We start from the raw sequence: 25,459 nt of genomic DNA, 5'->3' as shown, positions 1-25,459 counted from the left end.
ATTTGTGCCATACCTTTTACACGAAGTACTAATAAGGAAGGAGGCAATATTGTGGAACCACTTCCCAAGATAATTGTGCTCGACTGTTTATTTAAAGGAACCATGGCAACGTCTACAGATTTACAAATGTCAAAGCGGAGCTACAATTGTTCTGAATATATCAAATAAAGAACCGGAAAATACAGCTGAAGTGTCAAAATTATCATTGAGAATTAAATTGAAGGAAGAAAGTCTAGCTGAAACAGCAAAGAAAATTCTACCTCAGAGGGAGAATTTCTTTTCACAGTTTAATTATATAATTCAATTCCTCCCATTTCTAAAGACAAAATTTAAATGTTCTGAAACCCCTTGTCCTGCATTGTGCTGTGTTTTTACTGACCACAGCACCAGTCCAAGAATATTGGGAAATCTTTCACTGAAGCAATAAGCAATGATTGCAGTTGCCATTTTTCCTAGTATTTATTTAGAATTTATATTCATCTTCATTCATCTCAGTTTCTTCCAATAAAAAAGACAGTTCCATTTGATCAGTTCAGAGGTTTAACAGAACAGGTAGATAAATAAAAATTGTACACTTAAAATGTAACTTATAGCTGAGTATAACTGAAAGACAAAACAGAAAGTGAAAAAATATTAAAATGAAAATGAGAGGGAAAAAATGAATTAACACAGAAGAATGATAGTAAAGAAAAACAAGTTGGAAAACAATTAAAAAGTAACAATGACAGGAAAGAGAGAAGTGAAAAAAGAGTAAGGTTGAAAGAATATTCAATTTATGAAGATCCTTCAGAAGAATCTATTTACTTTCTCCCTATTTATTTGAAACAAAAACGATAACTTTCTTCAGGGAGTAAAAGAACACATTCAAACTTTATACCTGGCTACCTTTGTGGTTATAAATGTTTCAACAAGATTTGCATAATCCAAAAATTTCCACAGAAGTCATACAAAAAAAGCCCTCCAAAATCATCTTACATGACTCTTCCAGTGATTTATTGCATATTATTATGCATGTGTTAAAACGCTTATTGTACTATGCGGTCTGTGATGAGTGTTTGACATTATGGGCAGAATTTCACCCATGTCAGGTGGGCTTGGTGGGGCCGGACGGGAACCTGACTGCTGCTCACAGTTGGGGCTGGACCGCAATTTCACGCTGGCGGGCCAATTAAGGCCCGGCCAGCGTGAAACGCTAGCAGCGCCTGTGCAGGCTGGGGGAGGAGGGCGAGTGGGGCGAGCGTGATCTTCGTGCATGCGCACAAGTGTGCGCTTCATAATCCCCCAGGGGCACAGAGCTGCCTCAGGGAGATGAAGAGAAAAAAAAATGTAATGAAGCATATCCCCTCAAGTGACTGTCATGTGAGCAGGGACATGCTGTTAATTAAATTTTAAATTTTTTATTTGATATTTATTTGCTTTTGGAAACCTCATCCTGCCCTTGGATGAGGTTTCCTAAAAAGTGCAAAGGCCGCTTGGCTTTTTCGGCTGAGCGAAAAATTCTATTTAATTGATAATTTAATTGATAATTTAACAGGCCGTTAATTGTCAGTGAGCGCAGCGCCGACTCCAGCACACATCGCCAACTGAAATATTGCACGCGTGAGTGATGACGCCAGGACGCTCGCCTGACGTCATCGTGTGTCATTTTACGCTCGGTCGGGTCGGGCGTGTGCCTACCCGCCGAGCTAAAAATTTTACCCCCATGATTCACTTGAAATTCTTATTTTGAATATTTCTAAATATGTTGTGGTTTAGGTAGGCACTAGATGTAACAATAGATTTGTAAAGTGCGAATGCCTCGGACAGACAAATGATAAATGTGGAGCAAGTTCAAGACACATGGGTCAGAATCTTGGACCATCTACCAGATAATTTTGGGTAGTCTAACATTGCCAGATTTGTTACTGCATGAGTTTTCTCCTACAATTATTCTCATGACCTGTAGGCACTATACACAGCTCTGGAGAGTTACACATCATGCCAAGTACTGCTGCACTATTGTGGAGAGTGCTCTGGAGTTTTAAACATGACAATTCCACAGTCACGCTTTCACACAGCAGCTTCAAAATGGTGGTTAGGGTCAGCATTACTCCTTCACTTACCGACAAGATCTATTCGTCTCCATAATTTCTAGAGACTTTAAAAAGGCTACCATGTGTTTTTATTTCCTTATGCAGTCACTTAAATTTAAGAGACCTTATCCAGCTAATTTTGAAATGCTGTTCATCAGGACTGAACACTCACTGTGGTGCCCCCTTTATCTCATTCCAGGCAAAATAATGATGTTCATGAAATGGCTTTGCTGCAGAATTGTTCTGCCTGTGAACAATTGAATTTTACAAAGAAGTGCTTTGGTTTTTAGATGTATTGTTTATAGAAAGCTTGTGTTCATTAAAACTACTGCAAGGAGAGAAATATCACTGTTGTCATAATTCCTGCACTCAATTTACGCTTACCAGACATCAGCAACACAATTCAAAGAAAAAACAGAACATAACAAGAAATAAGAGTGGGCCATATGGCCCTTCAAGTCTACTCTACCAATCAATAACAACATGGCTGATCTTTGACCTCAATGCCACTTGCATGCCTGGTCATCATACCCCTTGACACCCCACAAGGTGCAAAAATCTGTCTTGGCTCTGAATATACTCAATTACTGAGCATCATCAGTCCTCTTGCATAGAGAATTCCAAAGGTTCACTAAAGAAATTCCTCCTCACTTTAGTCTCAAAAGAGCAGTCCTTTAATCTTAGCGATTAAGGGCCAGGTTTTCCCATTGGAGAAGGGAATCAGGAGGTGGCTTCCAATTCCGGATTGCAAACCCATCTCCGATGTGAAATGGGTAGCAGTTGCTATTTTGACCAAATCGGAGAGTTAATTGCCCAAAGGACAGGTCTGCCATCCAATGAGCAGGCAAAGGCATGGAAAAGGAGGTGGGTTAGTTAAAAGGCAGGCCATGTTCTGACTTGCTTGGGCAGCAAAAGTTTTATGACTGAAGTTGGTAAAATTAAAATTTCCCCCATTTCAGGGGGCAGTGGGAGGCCTGGAACCCAGGGCAGGGTAGATTGGTGATGCATTCATTAAAAGTAGTCAATTTTTATGTAATAGGGTAGGTTCCGTCTGCCATGCTCAGCCTCTTCAGTGCTGCTTTGAACTGTACCTTCACACATAAGCTTACCGGTGATGGGCTCGTAATGAGCCCACAATGATGTCAAGTGCCTCATTAATAGGAGGCCGCTCCCTTCTCAGCCCTCGGAAAAATGGCAGTGGGCGGAAACAGAGATGGGACTTCTGGCCATGTTCCTCGGCCGGCATTTTCTCTGCTGTCCCAGAGGCCAAAGAAAATCCATCCTTATGCCTCCTAGTTCGAGATTCTACAGGGGAAATAATCTTTCAGCATCTACCCTATCAAATCCAGCAAAATATTGTTTCAATAAGACCATCACTTTGTTCCAATCTACTCAACCTCTCATCATAGTCTCATCCCCGGGATCACTCTAGCGAACCTGTACTGCACCACCTCAATGCCAAGTATTCCTTCCTTAGAAAAGGAGACCAAAACTGTGCATAGTACTCCAGACATGGCCTCACCAAAACTCTGTACAGTTTTAGCAAGACTTCCTTATTCTTGTACTCCAGTCCCTTGCAACAAAGGCCAACATGCCAATTACCTTTGTAATTCTTATAGAACATGCATGCTAACTTTACATGCTTCTTGTCTGGGGACACCTAAATTGTAATGAAAATCAAAATTTATAAGTTTTGCGCCATTTAAAAAAAAAATCTGCTTTACTATACTTCCTACCAAAGTGAATGATCTCACATTTCCCCGCATTATACTCCATCTGTCTCCTTAATGATCTCTATCTATATCTCTGCAGCCTCTTTGTGTCTGCCTCACAGCTGATTGTCCCATATAGCTTTGCCTCATCAGCAAACTTGGATATGTTACTCTCTAAGTCATTAATATAGATTGTAAATCTCTAAAGAAAGAGAGAAAGCCAAATAAAAAGAATGGAAAGAGAGAGAATAGAACAGTGAGAGAAAGTTTTCAAACTCACTTTTATTTCACTCTCATTGGACAGAATTTCCAAAGCTTCCAAATGAGAAAGACCTTGAAAGTCATCAAATAACATCCCATAGTGAGCAGTCTTCTCAACAGTAATTTGGTGAGAAAGTCGTTGTTTCTCTTTTTCTTTTGCTTCCTTTAACATCTACTTGGAAAAATTAAATATGAGTTAGATCATTGTTATAATATTAGGCTTTTGATCTATATATATATATATATATGAATAAATTCAGATATGAATGAAGTGGTCAGCACTGATGTCAAGTGAAATGTGCACATCTCATCATGTAGTGTGTAACTAGATTCAAAGATACCCACATGATAGCATTTTTGAGGCTGCCATGAAAAATGCAAGACTGAATTGCCGTTGCAGTGTTCAATACTTTCTCCTGACCCTTTCCAATATGCCCCAACGTTTATATCATGGAATGAAAATCGTGATGGGGTAAAGTAGCCCATTTTAGTAGTTGGTGAAATCATAATGAATGAGCCTTACTATGGTATGACACTAGTCCAGTTTCTGTTCCTGTGCTGAGATAAACCTTGGGTTCCTTTATAATCTGACACTAACGCACTTCCAACCCTTCCCGACTGAACCTCATAATATCCTTCACCTGGGGACTGATGAATTTTAATCACATGTACCAAAATTGAGTATGAAAGATTCTGCTACTTGACAAGCCCCCGAATGTGAAATGGCAAGTTAGCTATCACCGGTATTTACAGTTTTCTCTACAATTGACTATCAAGAATAACACAACATTTGTTCCTCTCAAGTGCATATCAGATTCATGGCAAATATTTAGGAGAAGCATGTATAAACTGTACTACAGTACTGTGCCAGGTTTTACGAGCAAATCATCCTTGTTTGAGGTTTATCCTGCATCAAGTAGTTAAGTGGGTTTAAAAAGAAATCTAAATGATCTACATAACTTAAAACAAATTGTTCTTTCATTAAATTACAAGGAAAGATTACACAAACTAGGGTTGTTGGTCTGGACCTTTGCAGAGATGTTGAGACTGTGAAAATCTTCCAAAATGACAGTGGGACCCAGATCCAGAAGTCCCACCCCCATTTCCAACAGATCCTATTTTTGCTGAGGAAGGGGGTGGGAAACGGGGCAGGACGTGGTTCCCACATGTGGGAAACCCCAACTCAGCAGGGCCATTTTTGCTGAAGCAAGGGTCCAAACCTGCTGTGTGGGAGTTACGAATCTTTAGAGAAGTCGTAAATTTTCTTGCAGGGCAGATAAGGTCTGCAGAACTGTCAAGCTGTCAAGATTTTTAAATGGCAGTGAAAAACTTCCCGTCTCTGTCTGAGAAAGTTGTAAAAAATCTGTCCTAGCAGTTTCAATAGCTGTTTGTTGACAAAGCCCTAAGTGCTTTCATTATAGCAATATTAATACTTGGCTGCCCTCCACAACTTCTTATTATCACAGTGCGGGGGAGCGGGGGGAGGCGCTGTAATTTCCCGTTTGAGTGAAAGCTCAATGAGGTTGTTAAAGCTCTTTGATGTGTGGTTATGAATACAATGTGTGATTTAATAAGGGATTCAGTATTTGAGGGGATTCAAATGTTCTGAATGGGCTTTCATAAATAGGACTATTTTTTATATTGAGAAGTCTGTAAAAGATATCTAGACATTTTAATTCATCTCAGTATGACTACTGAGGTCTACCTATGGTGGATACTGGGTGAGTTGGCATGGAAGGTGTAAGGGCAAAGGATGGTGGGCGGTGAGACATGAATTGGCACTAAGGTGGTACGTGGCTATAAGAGGCCATTAAATGTGGGTGGGTGGACATCGGTTGGCATGAGTGGGCAGGGGAGTGGGTGAGGGTGTGAGGGGGTGTGAAGGAATGAAACAGCCCGCCAAGGCACTCAGTAGCCCCTATGACTGCCTCCAATCTGCATCCAGGGCGGCAGGCCTGACTCTATCCTGCACCTGCTCCCCGGGAATGAAGAATTTGTCTTCAAAGCTATCCTTCCCCCGAGGCAGGTGCGGCAAGCCAAGAAATTTTCCAACTCCTGCTTCCTTACTCAGGAGCAAAAATCCAGGCCATAGTCCCTGTAATTTAAAAAGTGCAGTATTGAGGGACTGCTGTATTGTCAAAGGTGTCGTCTTCTGGATATGGTGCTAAACCCAGGCCCGTCTGTCCTCTTGGGTGAGTCTAAAAGATTCCATCGTACTATTTTAAAGAAGAGCAGCGGAGTTATCCCCAGTGTCCTGGCTAATGTTTATCTCTCTATCAACATCACAAAAACAAATTAGCTAGTCAGTATCACAGTCCTGTTTCTGGGATTTTGCTGTGCACAAACTGGCTGCCTACACTTCCAAAAGTATTTAATTGGTGGTAAAGTGCTTTGGGACATCTGGTGGTGCTGAAAAACACTATATAAATGCAAGTCTTCCTTCGACTTGATTGAAATGTTTAAGATATTAAGAGGAACAAATGATAGATACGGAAAATCTATTTCCGCTGGTTGGGAGTCTAGGACCAGGTGGCATAGTCTTTTCAGACCTTTCAGGAGTCTACACAAACGGTGATAGAAGTTTGAAATTTGCTTCTGTAAATGACAAATCAATTGTTCATTTCAAAATTTTTGAACATTTTTGTTAGCCCAAGGTATTAAAGGATATGGGACAAAGATGGGTATGTGGAGTTAGGCTGCAGATCAGACACGATCTCATTGAATGGTGGAACAGGCTCCAGGGGCTAACTAGCCTACTCCTGTTCCTGTTCAATTCCAAAAATTTGTTGCCATTTTTAAGACATTTGAAAGAGTGTCTGTCTAGTTTAGATGTTCATTTAGTGAAGATGAGCTTCTAAACTGACATCTAAATATGTAGTAAAATCAGTACTTGTAATGATAGGGCATGGACAGTAGCCACTAAGCATTTGAAGGGCTCATTAAATTAGATACTGTGAAATGTTGAGAAAATTCTGCTGGGTACTATAGCTGTAAAGAAAATATCTTTTTATTTCTGTTGGGCTGTGGATTAAAATTACAATGGCTACAGCTTGAAAGACATGTTTACTGGAACAGTGTGAGGGATATATACAAGGTTTCTAACCTGAAACAGAGTGTGCCATGAAAGACAGGATGGTGCTGAGGAGGAGTCCAGTCTAATGGGGAACTGCCTGGCAACATTTTAATTGGCTCCTAACCAGGTGACCACGGTTTATGTGAGAGCAGTGCAGTCGAAAGAAAAAGCTCCTAGCCTGAAAAGGGAAAAACCTAAAACCTCTTTCTCCTGTGTACGATTCCATAATTCTACAGTAATAGCTAGCTGTTTTTTTTCTCATATCTCTACAACCTGCTTTCTCTCTGAAAAACCCCTGTCAAGAGGAAAAGGGGAAAATTACCATTAGAGACACTGAATAGCAAGTGCTCAACCAGTGAAATAAAGACTGAAAGTGCTGGGAAGACCACCTCGTGTAATCAACAAAGAACTGAAAGGAATTTGGAAGACATCGATCAAAATCAACCCATCGAATCCTGTACTCTGGAATTGGTGCTATTGAACTGTTTTATCCCACCTTTAAAATCCATGTTTTTGTATGTCTTTTGTGTCTTGTATGTGTGTGTATAGGGATTTAAGAAGAGGTCAAGTTTAGGTTATAGAGTTAGAAATTAGCAGCTCACATTTCTTTCTTTTGCCACCGGTTAAAGACAAGTTGTTCAATAAACAGTTATTTACTTATTATACAAACCTGGTGCTCATATTCTGTTAATCTAAATTAAACAATTAGGTGGTTTGATCAAACTTTCCAAATTTGTCGTGGCTCAACGAGCAGTGGTGCTTGATATTGCAGTCCACTATCCCCAGTGAGTCGTGACAAAGTTTGGGGGCTTGTCCCGGGGTATTTTGGAACAAAAGACAACGACGATTTGGCTGGAGATTTAGTAAATAATAAAAGCTAAAAGGAAACACCAAGTTTGTACTCTCAAAAATAAAATGGCACTGGAAACTGCTAAAGCTTTCCTGCAAGTGGGAGAGATGTCCCTGACAATTTTACAAGGGATCCTAGAAGCCAGGTTAATCAAATTGGCAAGTAAATTAAGAGTAGAATTGCCTGCCAAAGCTAGGAAGGCAGATATAATCGAAGGGATAGCACAGCATTTAAAACTGGAAGGAATACCTGAGAGATCGAGTTTCCCAAGGGGGGATTCATTGGAATATGCTCAAATTCAGTTGTAAATAAAAAAATTGGAACTAGAGGCAGCAAAAAAGGAAAGAGAAAGGGCACTCCAAAGGGAAAAGGCAGAAAGGCAGGAGAGAGAAAGAAAGCAAAAGGGAATTATAAATGGCGAGGTTAGAAAAGGAGGAAAGAGAAAGAGAGGGAATTCCAGCTTAGAATATTGCCAGTTAAAAATTAGACACTAGTTAATGAGACAGGGCTTGTTTCCAGATCAGAACCCAGTGGGGAGATGTTTAAATTTGTACAAGCTCTTCCAAAGTTTGAGGAAAGGGATGTTGAAACATTCTTTATTTCATTTGAGAAGGTAGCTAAACAGATGAACTGGCCAAAGGAAAATTGGACATTGCCCGTGCAGAGCAAATTGACAGGTAGAGCACAGGAAATTTATGCTTCATTGTCAGAGGGGGTTTCTAGGGATTATGATGTGGTGAGAAACGCCACTTTGAGTGCATATGAGTTGGTCCCAGAAGCATACAGACATAAGTTTTGAAATTGAAGGAAAGAGTCTGGGCAAACTTACATTGAATTTGAAATGATTAAGCAAAGCAGCTTTGACAGCTGGATAGGAGTTGAAACTACCTATGGACTGGAATTTTAGCTCAGAGGGTGGGCGCGCGCCCGACCCGACCCAGCATGAAATGACATGTGATGACGTTGGCCGAGCGTGCTGACGTCAACGCGCAGTTGTGCGATAGTTTGGTCGTGTGGCCGCGCGCTGGAGCCTGCAGCTCCATTAAGGCCATTAAGTTAACAATCGTCCTGAATTTTTCACTGCCTGTTCAACCTAACGGTTGACCGGCAGGTGAAAAGGCTAAACGGCCTTTGCATTCTTTTGGAAACCTCATCCATGGGAATAAGCAAATACAAATGAAATAAAAATTTCAATTTTTAATTAAAAACATGTCCCTGCTCATGTGACAGAGTAACATAAGGGGACATGTTTTATTAAATTTTTATGATGTTTAATAATGTTTTCAATATTTTCTTCATCTCCAAGGCAGCTCCGTGCCTAGGCCGGCTCGCACTCCTCCCCCCACTTGCATAGGCAACACTCAGCGCTGCTGCTCGCGTATCACACTGGGCAAGCCTTAATTGGAATGGAGCACTGTCACTCGCAGGCGGCGGTTGGCTTCCCGGCCGGCCCCGCCGATCCCGCATGCCAAGGGCAAAATTCTGCCCATGAAGTCCTCAGATGACCATTCTCTTGGAAGAATTTAAAAACTCCCTACCTTCTGTAATGAGAACCCATACTGAAATTGCTAGACAGGCAAAAGTGGCATGGTCAGCAGAATGCCAAGCAGCCTTTGAAAAGCTGAAGGCAATCTTAATAAATGAACCAGTGTTGGCCGCCCCAACTTTACCAAACCTTTTAAATTGGCAATTGATGCTAGCGACTTGAGGTTAGGTGCAGTCCTATTACAAGATGATAAATTAGGGATAGAGAAGCCGGGGTGGTACTTTTCCAAGAAACTAAATCAATATCAGAGGAATACTCTACAGTAGAAAAGTAAACTTTAGCATTGTTGCCTCTTCAACACTTTGAAGTTTATGTCTGACATGATAACAAAGAAATACTAATCTACAATGACCATAATCCGCAGGCATTCATTGAAAAGTTTAAAACTCGAAATGTGAGAGTGTTTAGATGGAGTCCATTTTTTCAACCATTCAATGTAAAGATTGTTCACATTGCCAGCAAAGATTATGTGAATGCAGATGCATTGTCCCAGGTGTAAAATGCTGAAATAAGTTAGAGTAAGAAATGCTGAAGATTGTGTAAGATAGTATAAGGGGTGGGGGGAAGGATGAATTGAAGTAGGTCCTATGTTTTGTCCATGTGTCACATACCTTATGATGAAACGTATTTTTGAAATGGCGTTTCATGTCTTTTAAGGGCGGAGGCATGTAAAGAACATATCTTTTTATTTCTGTTGGACTGTGGATTAAAATTACAATGGCTGCAGTTTGAAAGACATGTCTACTGGAACTGTGTAAGGGATATATACAATGTGGCTGTCCTGGAACAGAGTGTTCCATGAAAGGCAGGATGGTGCCGAGGAGGAGTCCAGTCTAACGGGGAACTGCCTGGCAACAACATTTTAATTGGCTCCTAACCAGGTGACCAGGGTTTATGCGAGACCAATGCAGCAGAGAGAAAAAGTTCCTAGCCTGAAAAGAGAAAAGACCTAAAACCTCTTTCTCCTGTGTGTGTAAGATTCCAGTAATTCTACAGTAATAGCTAGCTGTTTTTTTTCTCATAAACCTATAAGCTGCTCTTTCTCTGAAAAACCTGTCAAGAGGAAAAGGGGAAAATCACCATTAGAGACATTGAAAAGCAAGTTTTCAACCAGTGAACTAAAGCCTGAAAGTGCTGGGAAGACCACTTCATGTCATCAAAGAACTGGAAGGAATTTGGAAGACATCAATCAAAATCAACCCATCGAATCCCGTACTCCGAAATTGGTACTATTGAACTTTATCCCACCCTTAAAATCCATGTTTTTGTGTGCCTTATGTGTCTTGTATGTGTGTGTATGGGGATTTAAGAAGGGGTAGAGTTTAGGTTATAGAGTTAGAAATTAGCAGTTCATATTTCTTTCTTTTGCCACTGGTTAAAGACAATTTGTTCAATAAACAGTTATTTACTTATTAAGTTTACAAGCCTGGTACTCATATTCTGTTAACCTAAACAATTAGGTAGTTTGATCAAACTTTTCACATTTGTCGCAGCTTGGTGAGGACTGGGGCTTGATATTGCAGTGCGCTATCCCCAGTGAGTTGTGACACAGATGACAGTTGTGCACATTCAAATACATCACATCAGTATTTTTTTTTTAAAATGAGGGCAACATTCCTTTTCCTTCCTCAGTTATTTTCCTCCCCTTTCCTTGTGTTAATGCATCATGTAACACCGATATCCAAGATATCAATCATTCTTCATTGATGCTCTGAAAAAGCCACTAGTAGCTGTTGAGACCCCTGTTCCTGGCTCTGAGAAATTGTGGAGCTCAAAAAAGGAGACAGAATAGGCACATAAGCTTAAAAACAAAAAACTGCGAATGTTGGAAATCCAAAACAAAAACAAAAATACGTGGAAAAACTCAGCAGGTCTGGCAGCATTTGTGGAGAGGAGCACAGTTAACGTTTCGAATCCGCATGACTCTTCAACAGAACTGAGTTGTTCTCTCCGAGTTCTGTTGAAGAGTCACGTGGACTCGATACGTTAACTGTGCTCCTCTCCACAGATGCTGCCAGACCTGCTGAGTTTTTCCATGTATTTTTGTTTTTGGCGCATAAGCTTGTTCCATCATTGTGTTCCGTCAAAATATTACTGCAGTTTTTTAAAAAAATGCAATTAATGGGAGATTCATTCTCAATACCTGGGACAAAGTGGCAGTTCGATGTATCAATATCTTTGTTTTCTTGAATCCAGGATCACTTTCTGCAAGGACATTCATGGTCTTCTTGCCAATAAATTCTAGTGCATCCAAGCCACCGGTGATCACAGTCTTACCCTAAACAGAAACCACGGAAAACAACATGTAGTATTTTTAATTATTCACCATTTTACAAGTGATAAATTAGTCCACACTGTAACTAACCACATTCAGCATCACCTAGTTCAAACATGTTCATCAGACTGTTGCTGATTATAAACCCTATAACGCTACTGGATTCTTTCCAGAACAATGGGCAATGCAGAAGCTCAGGTTATGTGGAAGCTAGTATTGGTTAATGTGTTTATGTCTCCCCCTTTCTCAGTTGGGCTTGAAAAATACTATGCAAAAACATGTTAATCCCTTTCAACTAAATGAAACCAGGCTGGAAGTGGTTGATTAAAAAAGGAAGAAATCTTGCATGAATATGATGGTGTAGGTTTGCCATGCTGATCAGGATGTTTAATTTCACTTACTGTGCTTTGAACAACATTAGAAATTGTTGACAACATGCCACGAGATCCAGCAGTGGGGGAAGAAGGCAGAGCATCTACAGAATGGGTTTCTTCTTGGGGATCTGTCCAGAAAAGTAAAAGAATTTATTAAAATCACAACATATCTCAATTATTAGGGAACTTGAAGCTGCACAATTTATCAATTTCTTTAAACTATTTCCCGCAATAAATCTAATGGAGAAATATAAATCACTTTCTAATCCTTTTTGCTGTATCTTTGTCTCTGCATTCCTTGGCCTGAATTTGTCCCTCATCGGGCGCACGCATACGATGGGCTTGGAAGTGGTCGGGAAACAGGCCCTCGACCACGATTTCACACTGGCTGGCCAACTAATGACCAGCCAGCGTGAAATGTGCAATGAAAACCTCAGTGCTGCCAGACTGGGGGCGGGAAGAGGGCGGGCAAAGACATCACCGCAGGCATGGGTGAGCACCTCAAGAGAGCTCCCTGAAGGCAGACAGCTGCCTCAGGGAGTTACAGGCCTGCAAACAATAAAATAAAGCACAAAAAGGGGCTGCAAAAAAAATGTCCATGCAGCACAATCAAGCACCTGAAAGCATACCTCATAAAAATGCTGTCCCCAGATATTTATTTTTACTTTATTTCCTAACGGAGATTTCATCCTGCCCTTGGATGAAATTTCACCAAAAATGTAAAGGCTGCCTGGCCAATTTGCTCATTTGCCAACCGTAAGGTTGGATGGGCCACAAAAAATTGCAGACAATTGCGCTCTTAATGGGCTTAATTGCCCACTTAATTGTCGGTGGATGCACTTCTGACCGCTGCAAACGCCTGCCAAGCGAAATATCGCACAAGTGCGCAATGACGTCAGGACTCTCGCCCAGTCATCTCGTGCAATTTTATGCCCGGTCAGGTTGGGCGTGCACCCACTTGCGGAACATAAAATTCTGTCCCGTTACTAGGAATAGGTTCAAACAGTACTTGTATTGTTGAGACTGACATGGACTTGACCATGTTTAATTTTATTTCCAAAAAAATGCTTTCTTACTTGGCATGCAACACTTGACAGGAACCAATAAACTGGACTCTTATTTTAAAATAGAAATGTGATTATCCTCCCAAAATGACCCATTCCCTCACATCCAAAGCCAGATGTCATCATGGTCTGCTCCATCAACTCCAACGGTACCACCTGTTCATGAGTTCCTGCAGGTAGATATTAGGAAGCTGGGAAAGAAATTAAAAAGTAGGACCTCAAAGGTAGTCTTAGGGGAAGAAGCTGGGCAGGTGGAAGAGGTGTCAGTGGGAAAGCATTTTAATGGTAGTGGTCATAATTAAGTTAGATTTAGTGTAGTTATGAAGAAAGATAAAGATAAACCAAGAGTAAAAGTTCTCAACTGGGGAAAGGCCAAATTTACAAAGCTGAGATGTGATTTGGCAAAAGTAGACTGGAAACAGCTACTTGGAAGTAAATTAGTGCCAGATAGTTGGAGACATTCAAGGAAGAGATAGAGAGGGTTCAGAGCAAATATGTACCCATTAGGAAAAGGGTGGGACTTCCAAGTCTAGATCCTGTCCCCTCTCCTATGTCAAAGAGCATTCAGAATATACCAAGGCAAAAAAAAAAGAGAAGCATGTGTCAGATGTCAACAGCTCGATACTGCAGAAAGCCTTGAGGAGCACAGAAAGTGCAGGGATGAAATTAAAAAGGAAATTAGGAAAGCAAAGAGAGCATAAAAAAATATTGGCAAGTAAAATCAAGGAAAGCCCAAACAGCAAAAGGATAACTAAACAATAGGTTCTGCTGAAAGGTCACTGACCTTAAACATCAAACTCTGTTTTTCTGTCCACAGATGCTGCCTGACCTACTGAGTATTTCTAGCTCTTTCTGTTTTTATTTTCTGCATCTGCAGCATTTTACTTTTACATTAGTGTTCAGTCAAGAGGTACAAAGGCACGGATGACAGGTTCAACAGCAGATGATCTAAGGCAGGAAAAGAATCAGGCAATGTTACAGAGGATGAAATAGGTGAGCTTAGTGATGATGTGTATATGTGGTTAAATCTAACATCAAGGTTGTGAAAACTCTGGTTCAGCCTCAGCATTTGCCAGGAAAACAGATGGAGCATGTGACTAGAAATGAGTTCAGGTGGGGACTGAAGACAACAGTTTGGTTTTCCCAATAGTTTGATGGAGAAAATCTTTGCCCATCTTGTACTGGATGTCAGGCAATCAATCTGTGAGAAACTTGGTGTAATACTTGGGTGGATGGTACAGAATGAGGACTTTAAATGAGGAATGAGGGACAGGACAAGGTGAGATGTTTAAAGGAGGAGAAATTGCCAGAGGAATTGGGAGACAGACAAATATATGATTTAGGGATAAGGGCTAAAACAATGCCACAGCAGTTTGAGTGGGACAAATGGTTGAAAATAGCCACAGGACAGCTTCATTAAGGGGAAAAGCTGTTATCACCCCTCAACTACATTTCTGTCAAAGCTATGACAGCAATCTCATCGTCCATTAAGCTCATGGCTGGCAAGGGTCTTGCTCACAAGTGAATGTACCATTTGGATGGAGATGAGGAGGATTGATGACAGCCAATCCACTGGCAGAGTCCACAGGGCCAGAACTGAGGGCGATAAGAGGGATGAGGAGGAGGTTAGCAAAATTAACATTTGGCAGGCACATCATGTTGGGCTGTAAGAAAGAGGGGGCAGTTGGGGTTGCTGCTCATTAGGGCGCAGTGATAAGTGTCTTGCTGGGGCTTTTAGAGGGTGCCAAGGGAGGCACAGAGAGAAACTGTCAGGTAATTTAGGAGGGAGTCAAGCCTGGGATGACAACAGGAGAGTAGGAAAGATGAGAGCTGTAGATTTAGGGTTGGTGAGGGTAGAGTACTTGATGGCAGAGAAAAAAATGGAGGCATGATAGCTGGAGGGATAAAAAAAGAGGAAAAAAGGAAGAGAAAGGGGAAAATTAAAGTGAAGGGCTTGAATCTAAAGCAGCTGCCAAAATGCACATGTAAATGGGTGCAGGTAAACAAAATCACATAGGCATGGTTATATGCTAGATCTAGATAGCTATGCTTTGAAATGCAAGGGTAAGACAGAGGAGACAACACATGGGGAAAAACTAAATTTAACATCAAAGGTTTGATAAGCTGATGCAAGATAGGAGGAATTAACAATGGGTTGATGCCAAAATGAGTGAGGCCAGAGGCTTTTCAATGGGCAGAGCATTGATGTAGGTATTTACATAATTTAAATATTTCCTGCGACCAGGTGTTGCTGGTGCCTAGACTTCTACACAAGACAGTTAATGATGCTTGTGATGAAATCACTGCTGATAAATTTAAAAGTTGCAAAACAAGGCACTTTTAGCAAGGCTACCAGTAGGCACACAATGCCTTTGAAGCATACCCAAACAAGGACACAGTGTCTTTAGAATAGGAGAAAACAGACAAGAAAAAAAACTAAGTCCAACTTTTTTCCAGCTACCTGATGCTGAGATATCTTCATCTGGCTCAGACAGTTTCCTCTCTTCAGGTGCTTGAGCACTACTGTGTATTTTGAGGGATGCTTCTGCCTTCTCCATTACAGTGCTCAGCCCATGACCTGCAGTTGAAAACATAACTATAAATTTGTTCAAGATACAGATAATGATTTAACGTATATTTCACGAAAAAAAATACCAAGGCCATTGCATTAACATGTTAACCTGTATGTTAACCTCTCTGGAAACCTCCATCGTCAATGTGCTTTTAGTTCCCTTAAGTACTAGATTTCTCCCATGACACTTACCAACAGTTGCTGTTGCTGTGGACAGCAGCGATTTCCCCCAGGTTCCCCAGGTTCCCCAGGCTTTACTTTTATTAGAAGTTGAATCCTGTAGAATTGATGCACAAAACAAAGTGTTTATCGATTATTTGTTTAATAGCACAAGCTATTTTTGAGGTCCTTTGACAACACACAATCTACACAGCCACCATTAATTTCATAAAATGGCAGTTATTAGTTATATTAGACAAATAAATAGTTACACAAATTCTTTGATTTTACAAATTTACACTGTCTACAGAAAACTTCATAGCAGGAATTTTGGCTCAGAGATTGATGGAAAGTTTTGTACACAGGTTTCCGAAATATGTTCCTGATGCATAAGTGCCAAGGCACAATCCTTCTCAGTTTCCTCTTGAGCTTTGCACCAGCATAGATGCCAGGCCCCAATAAGATACTGCTATTGTGCAAAAGACTTGTGTTCTAGAACTAACCACATCTCTAGAAAAACTGCTCCATTACAGCTACAACACTGGCCTCAACCAATGTGGAAAATTGCTCAGTTATGTCTTGTCCACATAAAAAAACAGCATAAATAGCCAAGGTGTTCCAGTACAGCTTTAACACTGGCATCTATCTGGCAATGTGGAAAATTGCCCAGGCATGTCCTGTACACAAAAAGCAGGACAAATCCAACCCAGCCAATTCCTGTCCCATCAGTCTATTCTCCATCAGTAAAGTAATGGAAGGGGTCATCAACAGTGCTATCGAGTGGCACTTGCTTAGCAATAACCTGCTCGCTGATGCTCAGTTTGGGTCCCACCAGGATCACTCAGCTCCTGACCTCATTACAGCCTTGGTTCAAACATGGACAAAAGAACTGAACTCCAGAGTTCACTCACCTCACATGAGAGTGACTACCCTTGACATCAAGGCAGCATTTGACTGAGTGTGGCATCAAAGAGCCCTGCAAAACTGGAGTCAATGGGAATCAGGGGAAAACTCTCTACTGGCTTAAGTCATACCTAGCACAAAGGAAGATGGCTGTGGTTGCTGAAAAAAGAGGTACATAAATGGTATTTACCATTTACAGGAGGCTGCCTTCTAGCCAAAAAGACGTTCTGCCTATCACACAAATTAATAATGTAGCATATCAATTTCAGTGCCAGTGTGATGCTAGGTATGTAGGCTGTATGTCCCAAAGACTGGCAGATCGTATCAAACAGCATGTGCCCGCCGCTGTGCGCAACAGGCAAGGTACAGACCGTATCCAACCAGCCAGTGTTTGCAAAACTCAAAACATTAGGTGTGATTCCACAATTCGACAACATTTGCTAAATAATCCTCAGTGTGCTAAGAATTACACTGATAACCAATTTAAGATTGCCAGTCAGGCTCACATTGTGGCACATTTGTGTGTACTGGAATCCACATATATTAAAACACAGAGCCCTGTTCTTTGCAGACAGAAAGAACATGTACACACATTTTGTTTAGCTGAAACAGGTGCAATAAGTGATAGCCATTCACTGGGTCATTCCCCAAGGCAATGTCTTGACCAATTAGAGTCATGCTGCCTCGTTTAAATTTCAAACAATGCTTGGCAGTTAAGAACATCAGAACATAAGAAATAGGAATAGGAATCGACCATTCGGCCCCTCGAGCCTGCTCCGCCATTCAATAAGATCATGGCTGATCTTCATGTGTTACAATTTCCACATTCCTATCTAATCCCGATAACCTTTGATTCCCTTGCCTAACAAGAATCGATCTACCTCTGCCTTAAAAATATTCAATGACCCCGCCTCCACCACCTTCTGAGGCAGGGAATCCCAAAGTCGCACAACCTCCAGAGAAAAAATTTCTCCTCATCATTCTAAAAAGGCAACCCATAATTTTAAAACAGTGTTCCCTAGTTCTGGAATCACCCACAAGAGGAAACATCATTTCGACGTCCACCTTGTCAAGGTCGTTCAGGACCTTGTATACTTTAATCAAATCGTCCCTCACTCTTTTAAACTCCAGTGGAAACAAGCCCAGTCTGTCCAACCTTTCCTCATAAGACAACCCACTTTTTCCAGGCATCAATCTAGTAAACCTCCTCTGAACCTTCTTCAATGCATTTACATCCTTCCTTAAATAAGGAGGCCAAAACTGCACATAGTATTCGAGGTGCTGTCTCACCAATGTCCTCTATATCTGAAGAATAACATCCTAACTTTTATGTTCAATCCCTCTCGTAATAAAGGAGAGCATTCCATTAGCCTTCTTACTTGCTTGCTGTACCTGCATACTAACTTTTTGTGACTCATGTACTACAACACCTAGATCCCTCTGCACCTCAGAATTATGCAGCTGTACTCCATTTAAGTAATCCTCTGCTTTTTTGTTCTTCCTGCCAAAGTGAACAACTTCACATTTTCCCATATTAAACTCCATTTAACTGTCAGTCCATTTCAACTGGTTCATTTTCCATGGCAGCGTCTCTACCAGAGTCCACTTGCCAACCAATCAGCACTCTCTTATATAGTAAAAGTATGTTGTTTCCCTGATTTTGGTATTTTCTTGCGAATTGTCCTGACAAGTACAAGACAAAAAGCTTCAACAAAAATGTCTCTTCTTTTCGGCAATACTAAAGTTCTTTACTACCAAACAACTAATGGTTGTGGTTGCTGAAGGTCAATCATCTCAGTTCCAGGTCATCACTGCAGGAGTTGCTCAGGGTAATGTCCTACGTCCAACCATCTTCAGCTGCTTCATCAATGACCTTCCTTCCGTCATAAGGCCAGATGTGCGAATGTTCGCTGATGGTTGCACAATGTTCAGCACCATTCATGACTCCTCAGATACTGAAGCAGCCAATGTCCAAATGCAGCAAGACTTGGACAATATCCAGGCTCAAGCTGACAAGTGGCAAGTAACATTTGCGCCACACAAGTATCAGGCAATGACCATCTCCAAAAAGAGAGACTCTAACCTAAACTGAACTGGACTAGCCATATAAATACTGTGGCTACAAGAGCTGGTTAGAGGCTAGGAATCCAATGTCAAGTAACTCACATCCTGACTCCCCAAAGCCTGTCTACCATCTCCAGGGCACAAGTCAGGAGTGTGATGGAATATTCTCCACTTGCCTGGATGAGTGCAGCTCTAACAACACTCAAGAAGCTTGACATCATCCAGGGCAAAGAAGCCCACTTGATTGGCACCCCAACCACAAACATTCACTCCTTCCATCACTGATGCGCAGTGGCAGCAGTGTGCACCATCTACAAGATACACTGCAGAAACTCACCAAGGCTCCTTAGACAGCACTTTCCAAACCCACGGCTGCTGCCATCTAGACGGAGAAGGGTAACAGATGCATGGGAACACCACCACCTGGAAGTTCCCCATCCAAGCCACTCACAATCCTGACTTGGAAATATATCATTGTTCCTTCACTGTCACTGGGACAAAATCCTGGAACTCCCTCCCTAACAGCACTGGACATAGACTGCAGCGGTTCAAGAAGACAACTCACCACCACCTTCTCAAGGGCAATTAGGGAAAGGCAATTAATGCTGGCCTAGACAACGACACCCACATCCCATGAATGAATAAAAAAGAAATCCAACCTGGCCAATTACCACTCCATCAGCCTACAGTAATCTCAATCATCAGAGAAGTGAAGGAAGGACTAGTGAACAGTGCTATTAAGCAGAATTTATTCACCAATGCTTACTTTAGGTTCTGAAAGGACCAGACATTGGAATTAACTTGTATGCGGAAGAATCTTCAAAAGATTTTTAACTGAATTTTCACTTGCTCTATTGGCATTTTTTTTTTTAAGTGAAATTTTTTATCTCATGTTTGGGTCATAGGGCTTGATTTTTGGGTTGTCGAGGAAACTCCACAACCCTTTAAAATTGGGGGCCAGGACCCAAATCTAGGATTCTCAAACCCATTCCTGGGGTTTTCAATTTTTAGTAGTGCCTTTTAAATGTGCACACTGGTTCAGATGGCGAGCCCACGCCCTGCAATTCTGATCCAGCCGCTCCATTGTGGAGATAGTTACGTCCTAGTCTTCCACAATTTTTATGGAATTGGGCCAGCATTTCAAAGAACCATGGTTCACGGCACCTCAGAGGTGATGTGAACCATAGCCTACAAGATAAGTTGAAAAGTCCTCTTAATTGCCTCATACTAAGGAATGCCCCCCACCCACCCCCATGGCCTTGCATGCCCATGTCAAGCTACGGCACTTCCATGCCATATACATTGTATAGAAACAATGAGCCCTATAGTGACAGTATGTTGAATAAATAAAGCTTTAAAAGAAAGTCATTCATTCATAACTTTCCACTTTCTTAGGAAAAACTTCATTTTTACTACAGGCGAATAAAAGTATCAATCATCCAGACTCTTTAACTATTCAACAGAAGAAACTGCAAGCACTTAAAACCTCTTTATCTCGTGTAAATAAACATTATGCAATTGACTGTATAGGTGAGAGATCCAGAGCTGACAGTCAATCAAGCAATGTTTTCCCTGGGGCTTAGCTGTTTCAACAAGGCTAATAGGTTTCTGGACTCTCAGCCAAGCCTCATTTTGTATTCTAGAACTTTCTTCCAAGACAGGCGGGCCGAGCAAGGAATTTTCCTGACTCTTGCTACCCATCTTGAGGATGAAAATGCAGCCCTACAGCTGAGGTTTAGGGAGTGGGGTTAGAGGGGAACAAAGAGACAATCAACATAAATGTGGCATGAAGCATATCCGAAGTGTTTTTATTTATCTAAGAATTGGCACCTTTGCTGTAGAACCTGATGACTGTTACATCACCACAGGTGCATCATACAAAGTGTCTTGCTATGTCAAAAATAGAAAACCATGACTCCACATCATTTGCTATTAATAAAGTATATGTAACCCATCCTCCATAAAACCAGGATTGAATGTTTCAGATAATGTCCGAACTAACAGGAGTATGGCTTTGTCATTTATTCCAAATGGAAGCCAACTGATAACACACAGAAATCAGAATGCTCAATGGTTAACATTGCAATCATCAAATACCAGGGGAATTCATTATTTTGGGAAAAAGAATTCTGTTAGTCAGCATTGGAGAACACAATTAGCCTTGGCATGTCTATGTCAGTGAAGGGGGGTGAAAGACACAGACTTCTCAATTCTGATTGCTATCCAGTAACTTAGCTAGATAGTGCAAAAATAAACACAAACAAATAATTCCTAATGTGCATGCAATTCTTTGCTGATGTGAAACATATTCAAAACTTTCATATACTGGATCAAAATCAGACAAAAGCCAATTAGACTTTTATAAAGCATAATAAACCAATTATCCATTATATATATTTTAGGTTTTTACCATGTTTGTGAAAAGCATGATGGCCAGATGGAAATCCTTTATTAGCTAAAGATTTGTTTAGACTATTTAGAACATTACTAAGTATATATATGCATACACTGAATGCAGATTTTAACCATTCCAGTGATGATGATTTATTAAAATACTCCAGTAATTTAATTTTATTATACATTATTAGCTTACATCCTATTCGGTCATCAGCAATGGTAAATTTCCATTCTAGCTACCAAGAAATATACTGCTCACAAGGATAAGAAGCACAATATACTGTCAATGGAATGACCTCAACAGAGCTTAGTTAGAAACTTGCATGGTAATGAGAACTAACTTTATTCTGATTGTTTAAAATTAACTTTCAATTGCACCACATACCTCAGTAACATTTTCCTCAGTTGATGCATGTTCATCCAAAGACTGAGGTCTGCTGAATTCTGATTCCAGACTTACTGCTTCTTTACACTCAACAGATATGCTCTTAAATGTCTCTTCTGTCAGAGGATCTTTTGCTGCAGCCTCTTCTACTAGATCACTCTGTTTCAGTTCAGTCACAGCCTCAGAATGGTGTTCAGTGTCTTGTTGGATTGAGTTACTACTGTCAATTGGCAGTTGACTAGGGCCAGACTCCAAAGAATCACTTACTTGAGAAGATGGTGCAGTGGCTGGAACATCAGCACCATTTTCAGATGGCACACTGAACCCGTCTTCCATAGATAAGCTTGCCACCGCAGTTGAAATATCAACCCTTTTGCCATCCTCTGCCTCAGACATTGCCAATCATACCTGTCAAATAAAATGTTGATTATTACCACTCATATTTATTCTAAATCTCTCAAAAGTAGACAATTGAAGCATTTAAAACACAAATAAGCAAGCATTAAAGAAATTACAAAAGTGTGCCATGGTCGGATTTAGTAGGGCCAACGAGGCTTACTGTTTGGAGAACTGATGGGAAACCACCATCAGTTCTGTGAGGGAAGCCCAATGGAATTAATTGCTCTGCAGGTACTTAAGTGGCCATTTTGGGCCTTCCATGCAATTGAGGCTCCCAATAACAGAAGTCCTGCCCACTGAGAGCTGCCAACTCGTCATTGCTGCCAGTGCTTATAGACCTTGTCCTCAGCAATCCACCTGTTGCACATGCATCTGTCTATGGTAGTATTAGCAGGAGTGACCACCACGCAGTCCTTCTGAAAATGAAGTCCCTTCTTCACATTGAAGATACCATCCATCATGTTGTGTGGCACTACCGCCATGCTAAACAGTATAGATTCAGAACAGATTCAGCAAGTTCAAAAGTGGGCATCCATGAGGTCCTTTGGGCAGAATTGTATTCAATCAAACCCTGTAATCTCATGGCCCGGCATTTTCCTCACATGACCATTACCATCAAGCCAGGGGATCAATCCCGGTTCAATGAAGAGTGCAGGAGGGCATGCCAGGAGCAGCACCAGACGTACCTAAAAATGAGGTGCCGACCCGGTGAAGCTATAACACAGGACTACTTGCATGATAAACAGTGGAAGCAGCAAGTGATAGACAGAGCTAAGCAATCCCACAACCAACAGATCAGACCAAAGCTCTGCCACATCCAGTTGTGAATGGTGGTGGACAATTAAACAACTGGAGGAGGTGTTCCACAAGTACCGCCATCCTCAATGATGGGGGAGCCCAGCACATCAGTGCAAAAGACAAAGCTGAAACATTTGCAACAATCTTCAGCCAGAAGGGCAGAGTAGATAATGCATCTCGGCCTTATCCTGAGGTCCCCAGCATCACAGATGCCTGTCTTCAGCCAATTATATTCACTCCAAGAAATGGCTGAAGGCACTGGATACTAAAAGGGCTATAGGCTCTGAAACATCTAAGCTGTAGTGCTGAAGACTTGTGCTCCAGAACTAGCCACACACCTAGCCAAACTGTTCCAGTACAGCTCAACACTGGCACCTACCCAACAACATGGAAAACTGCTCAGGCATGTTCTGTCCACAAAAAGCAGGACAAATCCAAGCCTGCCAATAACCACCCCATCAGTCTACTCTTGGTCAGCAGCAAAGTGATGGAAAGTGTCGTCAACAGTGCTATCAAGCGGCACTTACTCAGCAATACCTGCTCACTGACGATCAGTTTGGGTTCCGCCAGGGCTACTTGGCTCCTGACCTCATTACAGCCTTGGTCCAAACATGGGCAGAAGAGCTGAACTCCAGAAGTGAAGTGAGAGCAACAACTTTTGGCATCAAAGCAACATTTGACCGAGCGTGGCATCAAGGAGCCCGAACAAAAATGAAGTCAATGGGAACCAGCTAGAAAGCTCTCCATTGGTTGGAGTCATACCTAGCACGAAGGAAGATGATTGTGCTTGTTGGAAGTCAATTATCTCAGTTCCAGGATATCAGGAGTTCCTCAGGATTGTGTCCTAGGCCCAACCATTTTCAGCTGCTTCAACATAATTTTCCTTCCATCATAAGGTCAGAAGTGGGGATACTTGGTGATGATTGCACAATGTTCAGCACCATTGACAACTCCTCAGATACTGAAGCAGTCCGTGTTCATTTACAGAAAGACGTGGACCACATTCAGCTTGAGCTGATAAGCAGCAAGTAATATTCAGGCCACACAATGGTCAGGCGATGACCATCTATCCCTGACATTCAATTGCATTACCATCACTGAATCCTCCATTATGAACATCCTTATGGGTTACCATTGACCAGATATTAAACTGGACCAGCCATATAAAAAAAGTGGCTACAAAAGCAGGTCACTGAGAATTCTGCAGCAAAGAACTCAACTCCTGACTTCTCAAAGTCTGTCCACCATCTACAAGGCACAAGTTAGGTGGTGATGGAATACTCTCCATTTGCCTGGGTGAGTGCAGCTCCAAAAACATTCAAGAAGCTTGACAGCATCCAGGAGAAAGCAGCTTATACACTACATTAAACACTCACACCCTCCACCACTGACGCACAATAGCAGCAGTGTGTACCATATACAAGATGCACTGCAGCAGCTCACCAAGGCTCCTTGAACATCACCTTCCAAACGCACAACCTCTACACCCGACAAGGACAATAGACGCATGGAAATATCACCACCTGCAAGTTCCCCTCCAAGCCACACACCATCCTGACTGGGAACTATCTTGCCATTACTTCAATGTCACTGGATCAAAATCCTGAAACTTCCTTCCTAACAAACTACCTATACCAGATGGATTACAGCGGTTCAAGAAGGCAGCTCACCACTACCTTCTTGACGGCAATTAGGGATGCTGATGATGCAGTGATGCCAACATCCCATGATAGAATTTTTAAAAATCTGCACTCCTCCAATTCTGGTCTTTGGAGCATTCCCGATTTGATTTACTCCATAATTGGCGTCTGTACCTTCAATTGCCTGGGTCGTAAGCTCTGAGATTCCCTCCCTACACCCTTCCGGCTCTCGCTTTCTTCCTTCAGGATGCTGACCAAGCTTTTGGACATCTGCTCGAATATCTCCTTATCTGGCTTGGTATAGGATTTTGGTAAATAACACTCTAGCATTTTGGGGGTTGTTATACAACTTTCAAGGTGCTTATATAAATGCAAGTTGCTCAGCAACTGACTCTTTCAATATTGTAATTATGCAAATATTAAAAATCAATACCCAAAATTTCGTAGTGGTCTCCCTGAGTCAGTTTAATATGTATTTGTATAGCACTATGAACACAACTTGTAAAATTACTGGAGACCAGTCATAGTGAGCCTAAAACTTGTATAGCCTACTTTGTCCTAACATCAATCCAAAGGCAGAACCTAAAACCATCTCAGGTGTGTGATGCCCCATTTTGCCGCTGCTGCTGCTGCCCACCCACTTCCAGCGCTCGGTATTTAAACTCCTCCAATCCGGGCTGAGCCCAGCAATAGTCACGCGAACGCTCTGCCCCTCTCTCCACCCGAGTCCGTTACACTTTAAACCCCACGCCCGAGGGCTCAAGGCTCACCTGTCCGCGCGCGCCGCTTCGCTTCCCTTGCTCTCCTTCTCTCCCCGCCCTTCTCGGCGCCGCCACGTCGACAGGACGGACCCATCCTGGATCCGGAACCTTGTGTGCTACACAGCGCGGCCCTCCGGAAAGGAGTGTCCCACCC

The 25,459-nt window shown here is 41.7% G+C and overlaps 1 protein-coding gene across 2 annotated transcripts in view; it reads right to left on the bottom strand.

Moving 5' to 3' along the window:
- Positions 1 to 25,423, bottom strand: part of fam114a1 (family with sequence similarity 114 member A1) — a 60,632-nt gene extending 35,209 nt beyond the window's left edge. The window contains exons 1-7 of one of the 2 annotated variants that reach the window (XM_078546246.1): positions 25,315 to 25,423; positions 21,708 to 22,115; positions 15,992 to 16,076; positions 15,689 to 15,805; positions 12,191 to 12,291; positions 11,658 to 11,792; positions 4,065 to 4,217 (exon numbers count right to left, since the gene is read on the bottom strand). In XM_078546246.1, the coding sequence (XP_078402372.1) occupies positions 4,065 to 4,217; positions 11,658 to 11,792; positions 12,191 to 12,291; positions 15,689 to 15,805; positions 15,992 to 16,076; positions 21,708 to 22,103 (987 nt within the window). In that variant the 5' untranslated portion in view covers positions 22,104 to 22,115; positions 25,315 to 25,423. The remainder of the gene's footprint in view (positions 1 to 4,064; positions 4,218 to 11,657; positions 11,793 to 12,190; positions 12,292 to 15,688; positions 15,806 to 15,991; positions 16,077 to 21,707; positions 22,116 to 25,314) is intronic. The other variant, XM_078546238.1, reaches the window with a different exon arrangement.
- Between the last annotated feature and the right edge of the window lie 36 nt (positions 25,424 to 25,459).

The sequence above is a fragment of the Cetorhinus maximus genome, chromosome 1 (genome assembly GCF_964194155.1).
Source record: "Cetorhinus maximus chromosome 1, sCetMax3.hap1.1, whole genome shotgun sequence".
Lineage (NCBI taxonomy): Eukaryota > Metazoa > Chordata > Chondrichthyes > Lamniformes > Cetorhinidae > Cetorhinus > Cetorhinus maximus.
The sequence above is the reverse complement of the archived record's forward strand: the minus strand, read 5'-3'. Positions and strand labels throughout refer to the sequence as shown.